The following is a 13,944-nucleotide window of genomic DNA, read 5'->3' on the forward strand; positions in this document are numbered from 1 at the left end:
CTCTCCCGAAGCACTGGGATTACAGGTGTGAGCCACTGTTAATTCCTCTTTGGAACTGTGACTTTCCTTATCTTCATGAGATTAATCATGCATTTATGACTGCTTCAAATTCTCTGAGCCTATTATTACCTCCATGCTATCTTAAAGTCTTTTAGCTACATTCTTACTTCTGAGTTCTATTCTTTAGTTTCCAGCCATCTTTAGAACGTTTCCACTTAATTGTATTAGCCGGTTTCCCAAATTTCCCATTTTGTTAGTAGCATTACTAGTCTTCTGAACTTAAAACCCTAGAGTCATCCTGAAAGTTCTTTATCCCTTTTACCAAGTCTGTTGTAAAGTCGTACATCTTACTGTGCACAGTCTTTTTCATTTGTTAGGCCTTACCCGTTTTTACTGTCACCTTTTTCTAGTGAATTTCAACTTGTATGTAAATTATTTCAATAGCTTTTCAATTGGATCTCCTTTATCTGGGTTTTCCCTCTAATCCATCTCGTACAAGGTGGCCAGATTAGTTTAACTAAAATAGCATTTGTTGTGCTGTCTTTGTGCCAAAGATCACACAGTTTTCCTCCATTACTACTAAAATCACATTCAGGTTTGGGTACTGGAAAGGGCTTGTTTTACCAATCCACTTGATCTCCCACTGCTTTTTCAGACCATCTCCTTCTGTAAGTAGGTACTGTGCAGTCCTCTGCACATACCATGTCTGTGCTTTTCTCTTTATCTTTGTAAATGATCTGGACCATAGTGGTGGTTTCACTGCCTCGTAGTCTATCCAGATCTCTTGGGAATTGTTCTGAAAGCTTCCCTGGTTTTCCAAGACTGTGTCAGCTTCTTGTTTCTTAACAATAACAAAAGTTTCCTTGTAGATATTTTTCATCTTTTCTCAACTAGGTTGTAAACTCTTTGAAAACAGAGAGTCTACCTATTCTACTTTTGTATTTGTGCTTTGCAGTTTTGGGGTAGATATAGTAAACATTGTTTATTAAATAAGAAACTCAATTAGTGTCTTAATACGGTAGAGACACATATTCCAAGTTGGCTTTAACTTTTGAAATGTTTCTTTCACCTGCTAATTTATTAAATTCAATTGAAATCAGTAGGTTGGCATTCACTTTTATTCCATAAATTTGGTCATTTTGATAAATTTATCTTGTATCGGAAAATCGTTGCTTCCTAGATTTAGAAGTTTCTTAAAATGTTTACAATTTGAATGTGATTCCAAGAAACTAGTCAAAATGTGAATCTGTTTCTGGAAACAACCAACCAGTAATTTTCACCTTCTTGTTTGTTTGCCAGATAAAAGCATTTGAAAGTCAACATAGACTTCCTTTTAAGATGTTGGAAGAGTGATCTCTTATTTTAATTCAGATGAGAAAACATTCAGTAATGTGATTATAACTACAATACTTCACGGTTCAAGAAGGACTCTTAGCTCTGAAGGTCTGAAGTCAACTGAAAGGCTGTTATGTAAGATAAACCAAAAAGATCTTCATTTTCAATTTGGAGTAGCTGTGTACAAATAAGCTGTATGAAGAGTCTCTACTTTAGGCCGATTGTGGTGGCTCACGCTCATAATCTGAGTGCTTTGAGAGGCTGAAGTGAGAGGCTAGGAGTTCAAAAACAGCCTGGGCAACATATCGAGAACCTGTCTCTACAAAAAAAAAAAAAAAATTAGCCAGATATGGTGGCACATGCCTGTAGTCCTAGCTACTCAGGAGGCTGAGGCAAGAGGATCGATCCCTTGAGCCCAGGAGTTCAAGGTTACAGCGAACTATGATGAACCACTGTACTCCACCCTGGGCGACAGAGCAAGACCTTGTCTCTCTAAAAATAATTTAAAAATGAAAAAGAGTCTCTACATCAAGCTTGAGGACTCTTTTGTAGGTTTGGTGGTTTGGGATAAAAACAAAAGGGAGTTTCTTGTGTAGAGGTGCCAAAATCGAGGTGATACTACAAAGTTGCTTTTGAATATTTTCATTTTCTGTTTTGAATTTGTACTCATGGAAAGCTAACAGCACTACTTGCCTGCTGTTAGTGTGTCCTGAGCCACTATCAGAAACAGAGTCCTAGGCTGGAAAGACTCAAAGAGCAGATGAATAAGGGATTTTATATATATCATAATCAGAGACTACCTGGATGAAAAGTTAGCTGCAAGCAGTATTGTATATTTGCTGTTTTTAAGAAAATGTTCAAGAATTGGTCCATAATAGACTGCTAGTAAAGATGATCTTTCAGTTGTCTTTGGAGAAGTAGGCACCTTCAAAGTACTCTCGAGTATGATTGGAGTGAAAATAATAACTTCATTCTTTATTTCCAGACAAGTTAAACCATCATCAAGAGATAAATATCATGTTTCTTAATTTAATTTTAAGCATTTTAAAATTTTGTTTTCCATCATTTCTTATGTTATATGGAACCTTCTGCTTGGTTTTCTTCTACTCTTCTGCTTAAATAATACTTTGGAGTTTCCCTTTTTATTTTTTTTTGAGATGGAGTCTTGCTGTGTTGCCTAGGCTGGAGTGCAGTGGTACAGTCTCGGCTCACTGCAGCCTCCACCTCCCAGGCTCAAGCGTTTCTCCTGCCTCAGCTTCCTGAGTAGCTGGGATTACAGGCGCATGCCATAACCCCTGGCTAAGTTTTGTATTTTTAGTAGAGACAGGGTTTCACCATGTTGGTCAGGCTAGTCTCAAACTCCTGACCTCACGATCCACCCGCCTCGGCCTCCCAAAGTGCCGGGATTACAGGCGTGAGCCACCGTTCCCGGCCTGGAGTTTCATTTCTGTTTTGACATTTTGTTGTTATGGGATCCCCTTTAAAAATCTTTGCAGGGTATTGAATATTTTCTATATTTTCCCTGTATTTTTTTAAATTAAAAAAAAAGTATCTTTTTAAGAAGTTTTTAAATTCCTTTCTTCAAAATCAGAAGCCAAAAAAGACTACCTTGTTGCCCTTTTGTTCTCGTTGACCTATTGAGTATGCAAGTCAGGGGTAAGAAATCCGTCTGTTTTTGTGAATCAGAGCACCATTGATTCACACACAAAAATCAGCCAAGAGCTACCTGTAGGTTAAATTAATGAGTTTATTGTATGACATGTGTTATAGTTGGAAAAGAAGGAAAACGATAGGATTAGGAAAGATAAAGTAATTCAGGCTTAGGCTCACTTCAAAGTGTGTGTTTTTTGGTTTTTTGGTTTTTTGCTGTTTTTATCTAAGTTTTTAGTGGTGAAATACCTTCATGACAGGAGACTGTTACTTTTATTTTTGCCAAGTCAGAAACATAATTTGAAAGATAACAGCTATATTATTCCTAATCTTAAGTGTGATTCTTGGAAACTATTTGTTTCATTGTTCTGAGTCCCTCGCTGCTCCCTTTCTTCCCCAAATACAATTCAGTTTTCTGATCCAGCTTGGTTTTATTTGGAACCAAACAAAACAATGGCAACATTTTTTAAAACCCTATGAAATTTATTATTATTGTTATTATTATTTTGAGATGGAGTCTCGCTCTGTCGCCCAGGCTGGAGTGCAATGGCGCGACCTTGACTTACTGCAGCCTCTGCCTCCCAGGTTCAAGCGATTCTCCTGCCTCAGCCTCCCGAGTAGCTGGGATTACAGGCGAGCGCCACCACATCTGGCTAACTTTTGTGTTTTTAGTAGAAACGAGGTTTCACCATGTTGACTAGGCTGGTCTTGAACTCCTGACCTCAAGTGATCCGCCCGCCTCAGCCTCCCAAAGTGCTCGGATTACAGGCCTGAGCCACTGTACCCAGCTCTACAAAATATATTTTATCAATAAAGTCAGAATTTACTAAGAATGAATATATCTGATTTTAAGTTTATAGTAGAGTTTAAAATATAGGACCTGTATTTTCAAGATAAGTTTTCAGATTGGATTTAGTAACCTGATGATCTCTTCATGATTGTATGCCTTTTTCCAAGGGCTATAAACAGGTATACCTTGGGCCTTGTCTGAGAAGCATAACGTTCTTGAACCTAAAGGACCCTTCAGACGAGAGCATAGTAAAATGAGTTTAGAATGAGATTCTATTCTATCTTCATAACAGGGCATATATCTTCTAGCAACACATTCTAATATCATTATCAGAAATAATGTCTTATATCTAAGTATCTTTTTATTCTCTTTGTTGTTCCCTTCTAACTCAAATGGTGGAATAATCAATCTGCTTTCTTATTGGGGTATATATTTTAAAATAAACTGTTTAATGAAGCTTGTCTGAGTTATTTAGATCATTGGGAGGTGGTGTTTTATATCTTCCAAAGATCACACTCATTTTCCTATATTGTACCAGGTGACTAGAAGCTTAAGAGCATCATGGCATCTGTCTTGATGATAGATTTTGGAAGAGTTCAGAAGACAGTCTATTCTTTTTCAGATTGAATTTTCAAGCTTTGATTCTTTTCTTGAAGTTACTTCTACATATTAATCAGTGACGAAAATTTCTTAACAAAGCTTATTATGTAGCATGAAGTAAAAGATTCAACATCTTGCCTGCCTTTCTGTGTGTTGCCACAAGTGTGTGTTTATCTACAGTACTTGGCACAAGCACACAGAGTGTCTTATTATGTATTCTTTAGTTTTATTTAGGAAGTACTGGCATATTTAACTGTAGTAGTGTCTACTGTGTATAGTAAATGAAACTTCTTTGGAGACTGAGTCTTTTAATTATACTCCCTACTTTGAAGAGAAGGAGAGAATTTTTCATTAAAATTAGAAAGTTAAATGGATATTAAGTTGATGCTGAATTGCAACACCAGATTCTAGAGTCTATGTCACCTCCATTTCCAGTCTAGCAGCTGTTAGTAAAAGACACTTGGAATCCATTTTCCCCCATCCAGACTATTAATATTAAATAAGACCAACAGCAAGGATTTAGTGATTAAAAATACTATGTACTTTGTTCCACTGCCTTTCAACAAGAATCAGCATGTAAAGTTGAAACTTCCTGACCAGAATTTGGAAGACTATGATGTAATTCCCTGGGCCTTGATTCCAGAAGAAGGAGCTCTCTGAATATGGGTTTACTAGTTGGTGGCCAATTCATGAGTCACCAACTATTAGGCCTTTATGTCCAGATATTATCCTAATTTATGGAGTAAGGTCCCTGAGTTCTCCTCTTTCCTTCCACAGGGCAAGCAGGAGGACTTCAAGACGACAGTTCTGGAGGGTATGGAGACGGCCAAGCATCAGGTGAGGGTGGCATTAGATGCTTGCCACTTAGTAGCAAGAGCCGCCAAGTAGGAATTGATGCTTGCAAGTGTTTTTGGCTGTGGTATCCACATTTTAGCCAGAAGCGCAGGTGAAATGTAACCCACAGGACATAGTAGTGTAGTAGTAGAGAGTGTAGCGAGAACAAAGGCAAGCAAAACCTTTTGAAGTCCTCAGGCCGATCTCAGCCCTCCACTCTTTGTGTTTTCGAGGAGATGGCGGGTACTTTTCTCCCCAGCAGCCTTTATATTAATAGTAAACATGATATAAAACATAGACTTAGGAATCATGGGGCCCTTAAGAGAAATACAGCAGTACACACAGAGAGGAAAAGCCGCAGGCTCAAAAGTTAAAAACACAAAGGACTGAGAGGCATTCTAGGACTAGTCAGAGGAACTACATGGGCAAGTGACATCTTTTTAAAAATGGTTGTTACATGGTATTGGGTACCTTTTTTTAGTTAACATTACATAGTTAATCATTCTTCAGTTTAAACATTTTGTTTCTCCTGTGAAAAATGTCTTTTGAAAAGTCTGTTTGAAATACTTTTTCTGTTCAGACCAAACAGTATGAGATTTTTACTTCTAGGAAAAAGTAAAGAATTTATAGGGGCCACCATCTGGAACAGTTAAAATTTATCCCAGCAATCCAAAATAACGTATCTGGATTTCATCCTTTGTCTCTTGAAGGATGTTTTTGTTCCAGTTGCTCAAAACTGGTTCATAGATACATTTTGATAGAATTGGAATAGGCGCTACTTCACTTTTGAAGGTTGTTACTTTTCAACTGTCTTAAGTCTGCTTTATTTGCATATAACAGGTCCTGGAATTATTTGTATTTTACTCTCTCGAATTAAAGATAGTTCATTGTTAATACAGCAATTAGTAGTTAGGGGATCCAGAATGTTAGGAGAAGACTTTTAAAAATGTTGTCCCAAGGATTTCTGGTTGATAATCAGTACATGGTTATCTCAGCAGAATTAAACCCTGTTCAGAGTCTATATCTGTGGCATATAAACCTTCAAGAATGCTTTTCATCAAATGACACACAATTAGATCTTCCATGGAACTGTTGAAGATCAGGGATGGCCTTTAGAGTCTTAATCTTGAAGAAAGAGATTGAATTTTCTTGTTTTTTGTTTCTGTTTTGTGTGTGTGTGTGTGTGTGTGACTGTTTGCTCTTTTGCATAAGTAAACAATATCATATATTGCTGAAAGTGAAAGCAGACTTTCATATAAAACAGTGGTGCTGCTGATTACTGTTAGTAGAACATGAATTTTGAGTGTTTCCAGGAATGATGGTGACTGTTCTAAACCCTTCAATACCTCTCTTTGGGTATGTCATGTTCAGAAGTATGCATTTGTGAAATGATCAATCAGGGTTAGAAATGTACTTGTAAGAGATCAACATTCTTCTCTTAATGAAGCCAGATGACCCTCATGGGTATCTTGGTGCCAGGATCATATCTTGACTTCTTAAAATCCACCTCAAGTTGGTATACACATCCTAAATCTTAGAGCTAGAAGAGAACTTGAGGTCATCTTGTCTAACTTCCTGCCTTCAAACAGTATTGTATCTCCCTTATTTATGGATTAGGATCTGAAACCCAAAGAAGTTAAACAGATTGACCAGCAATACACGAGCAGTTCTGGAGAAGGAGAACCCAGGGATCTTGCTTCTTAGTGCAAAGACTATTCCTTACACCCTTAAAATCCTTTAAAATAGTGTTTGCCCTAGAAATTAAAAAATCTGAATTATAGGAGGTTGTATAATTCTCTTTTCATTTTCTCTCACCTCCCGCTATTCCTTATTCTTTTTATTTTAAAACTATTCTAGGACTTGATATGATACATCTCTAGTTTTCTCATTTTAAGTAAAGTCTTTAATATGTAGATCCCATCAGGCTTTTGTTTTCATGCTAGAAATCTGATTATAGTTATCTACTTGATATAAAAAATCAAAGGCAAGTAACTCTCATGGAGGCCTTCTTTTCTTTGTTAATTTTTAATATCTCTGTTACCTTATTGCAGTCAAGATGTTACCTATATCTTACCAGAATCAGGAGGAAATGATTTAATGGAATAGAGGACCTGTCATCTCACCTGCCTCTCCCGCTTTTTCTCCTTCTAATTAACCTACTTCAAAAGGTCTAAATTATTCCTTCAAATATTTAACTACATTTACTATGTATTCAGAGAAAGTATAAGCCAGTCAGACCGTTAGAAAGGGCAATTCTTCTTGAGAGTGACTGCATTCTGGATGGTGATGCTGGAATTTCCTGTATAAACCTGGTGAGCAGGAAGGAACTGAACAGAAGGTAAGACTGGTATTTAGGCAACCTTGGAGCTTTATATTAATTTTTGAATGTTTCAAAGACAACGTTTTGGAAACATTCTAAATTTTCAGAATACCAGATTCCATTACTTAATGGAAAACACAAACACTGAAGTACAAAACTATCAGAGCCAAGTGTAAATTTTTTTTTTTTTTTTTTTTTTTTTTTTGAGACTGAGTCTGGCTCTGTCGCCCAGGCTGGAGTGCGGTGGCCGGATCTCAGCTCACTGCAAGCTCCGCCTCCCGGGTTCACGCCATTCTCCTGCCTCAGCCTCCCAAGTAGCTGGGACCACAGGCGCCCGCCACTTCACCCGGCTAGTTTTTTGTATTTTTTAGTAGAGACGGGGTTTCACCGTGTTAGCCAGGATGGTCTCGATCTCCTGACCTCGTGATCCGCCCGTCTCGGCCTCCCAAAGTGCTGGGATTACAGGCTTGAGCCACCGCGCCCGGCCTGCCAAGTGTAAATTACTTGTGAATTATGTGTACTGTTGGTACTTTTAGGATGTTATTAAAATCATTTGTATTCTAAAAGATTTTTCCTCTAAAAGAGATAGGTACTCATGAGTTAGATTATCCAAAGTGGTGTCTATTACTTCATTTTGGTACTATCCTATAAGAAGGATGTTTTAGCTTCTCAACAGTTTAGGTTACAAATTAACATACATTTTTTTTTTCTTAAAGAAAAGGTTAGCTTTTTATCTTGCAGGCTTTTCACCCTGGTTTTGATAATGGTCTTCATTCCTTAAAATAAGTATCCCTAAACACTAAAGGGAAGGAAATAATTATTGAGAGTTTTTAGAGACCATTTTTCATTTTAAAAATGATATCAGAGTATTGAGAATAGCTAGTTTTCTTAGATGCTGTTTATAAGATAGAGACGGAGAAGAATATTATTCCAAGCATACATTAATGTCACCATGTTTAGTTTCTTTAAATTCGTTTGTTTAAACTTCTGATGTTTGATTTAAAAATACTTTGAAAATATAAATAACATTTCTTAATCATTACATGTTCTCAAAAATTCCCCAAATTAGCCAACTACATTAGAGTGATTTTTGATGAGAACATCTGAGGCCAGGAGCATTGGCTCATTCCTGTAATCCCGGCACTTTGGGAGGCCGAGATGGTGTATTGCTTGAGCTCAAGAGTTTGAGACCAGCCTGGGCAACATGGTGAAACACCATCTTCACAAAATATAAAAAAAATTAGACATAATGGCTTGCACCTGTAGTCGCAGCTACTTGGGAGGCCGGGGCAGCCCAGCTACTTGAGCTCAGGAGGCAAAGGTTGCAGTGTGAGATTGCGCCCCTGCACTCCAGGAGCCTGGACAACAGAGGGAGACGCTGTCCTTCCCCTCGCCAAAAAAAAAAGAACATCTGTAATGAGGAGCCCAATGTATTATAAAATTTGGTATTGTATCCTACATGATTTTTCTGTCATTGAAAAATAATATTTTGCAGTAGGAGTTCAATGACTACTTATTAAATGTATAGAAGATAATATAGCTAAGAAAGAAAACTACCATTTTTGGCAGGGAGACGTGGAATTTAATAGAGATCATTTTCATGTTAATAGTATATACTTATGAATTATACCAAGAAGTAGCCTGTTTAGAGATACTTGGTTCAGATACTCAGAATTAATGTAGATAAGTTCCTTATAATGTGAGATATTTTTAGTCTTGGTTTTTTGTTTTGTTTTCAGTTTTTATTTATTTTGATTTGGGAATGGGGGCTGGGGACATCAAAGCCATGTGGTATAGAAAATTTCACATTACTGAAATAAACTGTATCCACAATAGTAAGCATTTCTTCTTTTCTTGCCTTAATTTCATGCTCCACCTATAATATGGCTTTTTACTATTTTTCCTTTTTTTTTTTTTTTTTTGGCCCAAGAATAAATTGTCCTGACAGTCTTTAATTTTAGCTATGGATTAATTAAATGTAAGGATTATTGATTTGATTTAGTAACGTGAGACACAGTGTTTATGCCCTCATTATCTACAGTAAATGGATAGCTTTTCCTCCTTGTCTCTAAGAACAGTATTTCTTAATATGTGGCCCATAATTAGCATTAGGTATTTTTGCTTGACCACTTGTTAAACATCATTTTTTTCTAGGTAGTGTTTGCCACATGAATGTCTTGTGGAAACAGACTCCTTGATAGCTTAGCTATAATTTTCTAAGTTACATCTTTACCTGCCTTGTTTTTTTAATTCTCCTAATCTTACTAATACTTTAGCATTAGTTTTGCTTCCATTATCAGTGCTTCCAACTTCTGTTTTATGTGCTTTAAAATAATTATATATAGCTGAGCAGGGTGGCTCACTCCTGTAATCCCAGCACTTTGGGAGGCTGAGGTGGGTGGATCACTTGAGGCCAGGAGTTCCAGACTAGCCTAGCCAACATGGGGAAACCCTATCTCTACAAAGAATACAAAAAAAATTAGCCAGGCGTGGTTGTGCATTCCTATAGTCCCAGCTACTTGGGAGGCTGAGGCAAGAGAATTGCTTGACCCCAGGTGGCAGAGGTTGCAGTGAGCCGAGATCACGCCATTGCGCTCCAGCCTGGGCGACAGAGTGAGACTCCCTCTCAAAAAAAAAAAAAAAAAGATTATATATGGATATCTGGTGCCTATTTTGTTACTTATATATAATTAAATGGTATGGAATTTTGAAACTCTTTAAATTTAGTCTTGATAGTTTTATAAGCTGGTGTGATAAGTGCATCTGTAAGGTGATCTTATAAATACATTTGCATTTGTTGTGCTTGTGTTTTTAAGATCACCTTATAAAGGTGTACTTATCCACAAATTTATAAAATTATCAAGACAATACCCAGTTAATTAAGAGTTTGAAAATAACATATTTTTTGGGAGGTTGAGGCGGGTAGATCACCTGAGGTCAGGAGTTCGAGTCAAGCCTGGCCAACAATGGTGAAACCCTGTCTCTACTAAAAATACAAAAAATTAGCCAGGCATGGTGGCATGTGCCTGTAATCCCAGCTACTCGGGAGGCTGAGGCAGGAGAATCACTTGAACCCAGGAGGCGGAGGTTGCAGTGAGCCGAGATCTCACCACTACACTCCAGCCTGGGCAATAAGAGCAAAACTTCATTCAAAAAAAAAAAAGAAAAAAAATAACATATTTTACTTGCAGTATATAGTGTATGTATACACTATATGTATATGTGTTATAGAGTATACATAGTAATATTTGTAGTATATAGTAAAGCATTTCTAATGTTTCTGCCAGAGAAGGTAAATTGCTTGCATTCTTCTGTCTTATTGTTGTCTGCTTAATTTCTCTCACTGCTTGCCAGCGTTGAATTATGATTACTAATGGATGATACTGTTGATGAGATTGTGATTTTCTGCTGTTGATTATTAAAGTCATCTTTCTGTTTCATGCTGTAATCCTAAAAGAAGGCATGTGATTGTGTTTTTCACTCCACAGCTTCTTTTGCTTTCCTGTTAGTGCATTTTCCTTTATTCTGGTTCTTTAGTTTTAAAATTTACTGTACACCTGTCAGTAGTGCTAATTTTAATTAGATCATCTAATATAATGAAGTTATTTTATGGACGAAGAAACTATTTTAAATGCTTTGTCTCATAAAGTAGTTGTTTCACTCAGTAAAGTATAAACTTTGGAATGTTAAGCTCAACCAAGTGGCTAATATCTAAGGAAGTTTTAGCTTTTGAGACAATTGAAAATTTTTTAATAAGGTCAGTCTTTGAGTGAGGCAAAGGAATTTAAGCATCATCACTACCCATTTTGTATTCACTTGAACTTTTCCTAGATGTCCTTTGCTTTCTTCGTTAGGTGTGGAGGGCGCAGCTTTCCAGAGCCGACTTCCTCATGACCGGATGACTTCTCAAGAAGCAGCCTGTTTTCCAGATATTATCAGTGGACCACAACAGACCCAGAAGGTTTTTCTGTTCATTAGAAACCGCACAGTAAGTTTCCATGTCAACTTTTTCACCTGGATTATAAAAAGTACGTATGACTTTGATAGAGCGTATGGGAAAAATAAAAAGGGAAGGAAGAATTCTAAAATTATCTATAATACTATTACCCAGAGATAACCTTTGTTAATAGTTATTTTTCATTTGGGTATTTTAAAAATGTGTATATAATTTTTGTTTTCATAAAATTGAGATCCTTCTTGGATACATTCTTGTGGATCCCTTTTATACTTCACAACCTCATAAATACACATTAAGAATTATTTATTTAGGTCGGGCGTGGAGGCTCACGCCTGTAATCCCAGCACTTAGGGAGGCCGAGGCATGCAGATCACCTGAGGTCAAGGGTTGGAGACCACCCTGACCAACATGGCGAAACCCTGTCTCTACTAAATACAAAAATTGTCTGGGCATGGTGGCGGGCACATGTAGTCCCAGCTACTTGGGAGGCCGAGGCAGGAGAATCGCTTGAATCCAGGAGGCGGAGGTTGCAGTGAGTTGAGATCATGCCACTGCACTCCAGCCTGAGCGACAGAGTGAGACTTTGTCTCAAAACAAATAAACAAACCCTTTAAGCATTAAAAAATATTTAAAAAAAAATAATAATCACTTTGTCCTTCCCTCTCAAGATAAGAGAAAGCTTTACCCTTTTCTGCTCATCTTGTTCAACCTCTTCCTCTGGTTGAATGATTTAACTTCAGTGTCTGCATAATATTTTGTCTGACAGTTGGGTTATAATATAACTGCTGGACATTTGTTGCCAATTTTGCTTTATTATAATTAACTCTGGACAGTCTTATGCATTCTTGACTCTACCTATTATTTCCTTATTGTAGAATTCTGGAAGGAAAACTACCTTGTCAGAGAGTTATGAACACTTTTTAAAAGTTTTGTACATATTGCCAGATTTTTTCCCAGAAAGGCCGAACCAGTCAACCCCCCATTGCCCTGCCCATTTTTATTAAAACAGTGATAATCTGTGCTCCTATAACTGGCCAAAACCATCTCTGTTCTTTTTCATTTCTTGGATTACTGTGACTGCTTTTCACATTAGTCATTTGTATTTCTTCTGTAAATTTTTCTTTCATATCTTTTATTCATCAGGAATTCTTATTTAGCCATAGAGTAAGTAGATGAGGAAAAGATGCTATTCAGAACATATTCATGTTACTCTAGGGTGATACAACACAGAAGAAATTTACCTTGTGATTCAGCTAATTTGAATATGAATATAGCTTAGAGATGTCATTGATATGTCTGCTTTTTAGCCACCACCAGTTTCTTTATTTTGGCTCTTAGATTGCAAAACCACTGCTTAATTTCGATTGTTAAATATCATTTAGCCAGAGCAATTGATAGGTTATCCTGGGTTTTTGTAAAACAGAAAAGAACAGTGAAGACGGTGAGTTTTTAAAACAGTGAACAGAAAATTCTTAGTGTGTAGTCTGAGGCTGATTTGTCTTATAATTGAATCAGTTTCTGTGTGTAGCATATCAATATTTGCTCTAAGTGGATTTTTTTTTTAGACAAAATTGTCATTTTGTTTGTTTGTTTTATCTGAAGAGAGTTTTCACTTTTTACTTAGATTTGAGCGATAGATTTACAGGGATCTCTGTCTTCTCTGATTCACCAAAAGTCCAGATTTGGGGAAGGGTTTCCAAACCATGTTAGATTTGTGGTCTCTGGCTGTGAAACAGAATGTAAATCAATGTGTACTGCAAGAATTTTGTCAGTTCTCTAGTCTTAAACTATAATACTTTAAAATTGAAACTTTAGGATTATTGAACTAGACTGTGACCTAAGCGTTATTTTGTAGGAGGAGGAGGAAGAAGACTTGTGTTGGGCGTGAGGAACTTGGGCCCAGTGTGCACCTGAGGAAGTCCATTTACCTTACAGTGGCCACAGAGTAGAGTATCTGTGTAGATTTGGTCATAATCCCTTAGTATTTGGTTTATTTACATATAGCCAAATTAATTTCTTCTTGGTTGAAAGTTGTCTTATGGAGCAGTCTTTTTAATTTTTAGCTAAGACTTAAATATAGTAGTATTTAGTTTGTCTTGCATTTTGCAAGTATATACTCACTTTGAAGAGAATTCATTTTAGAGCCCATTGATTGTATCATAATGTTTTTTTTTTTTTTTTTTTTTGAGACAGAGTCTCGCTCTGTCGCCCAGGCTGGAGTGCAGTGGCCGGATCTCAGCTCACTGCAAGCTCCGCCTCCCGGGTTCACGCCATTCTCTGGCCTCAGCCTCCCGAGTAGCTGGGACTACAGGCGCCCGCCACCTCGCCCGGCTAGTTTTTTGTATTTCTTAATAGAGACGGGGTTTCACCGTGTTAGCCAGGATGGTCTCGATCTCCTGACCTTGTGATCCGCCCGTCTCGGCCTCCCAAAGTGCTGGGATTACAGGCTTGAGCCAC

General features: G+C 37.3%; 1 protein-coding gene across 3 annotated transcripts in view; it reads left to right on the forward strand.

Moving 5' to 3' along the window:
• KDM1A (lysine demethylase 1A) overlaps window positions 1-13,944 on the forward strand; it is a 66,675-nt gene that overhangs the window by 21,033 nt on the left and 31,698 nt on the right. For 2 of the 3 annotated variants that reach the window (XM_025380506.1, XM_025380516.1), the window contains exons 3-4: window positions 5,153-5,212; window positions 11,384-11,517. In XM_025380506.1, the coding sequence (XP_025236291.1) occupies window positions 5,153-5,212; window positions 11,384-11,517 (194 nt within the window). The remainder of the gene's footprint in view (window positions 1-5,152; window positions 5,213-11,383; window positions 11,518-13,944) is intronic. The other variant, XM_025380526.1, reaches the window with a different exon arrangement.

This window comes from Theropithecus gelada, chromosome 1 (genome assembly GCF_003255815.1).
Source record: "Theropithecus gelada isolate Dixy chromosome 1, Tgel_1.0, whole genome shotgun sequence".
Classification (NCBI taxonomy): Eukaryota; Metazoa; Chordata; class Mammalia; order Primates; family Cercopithecidae; genus Theropithecus; species Theropithecus gelada.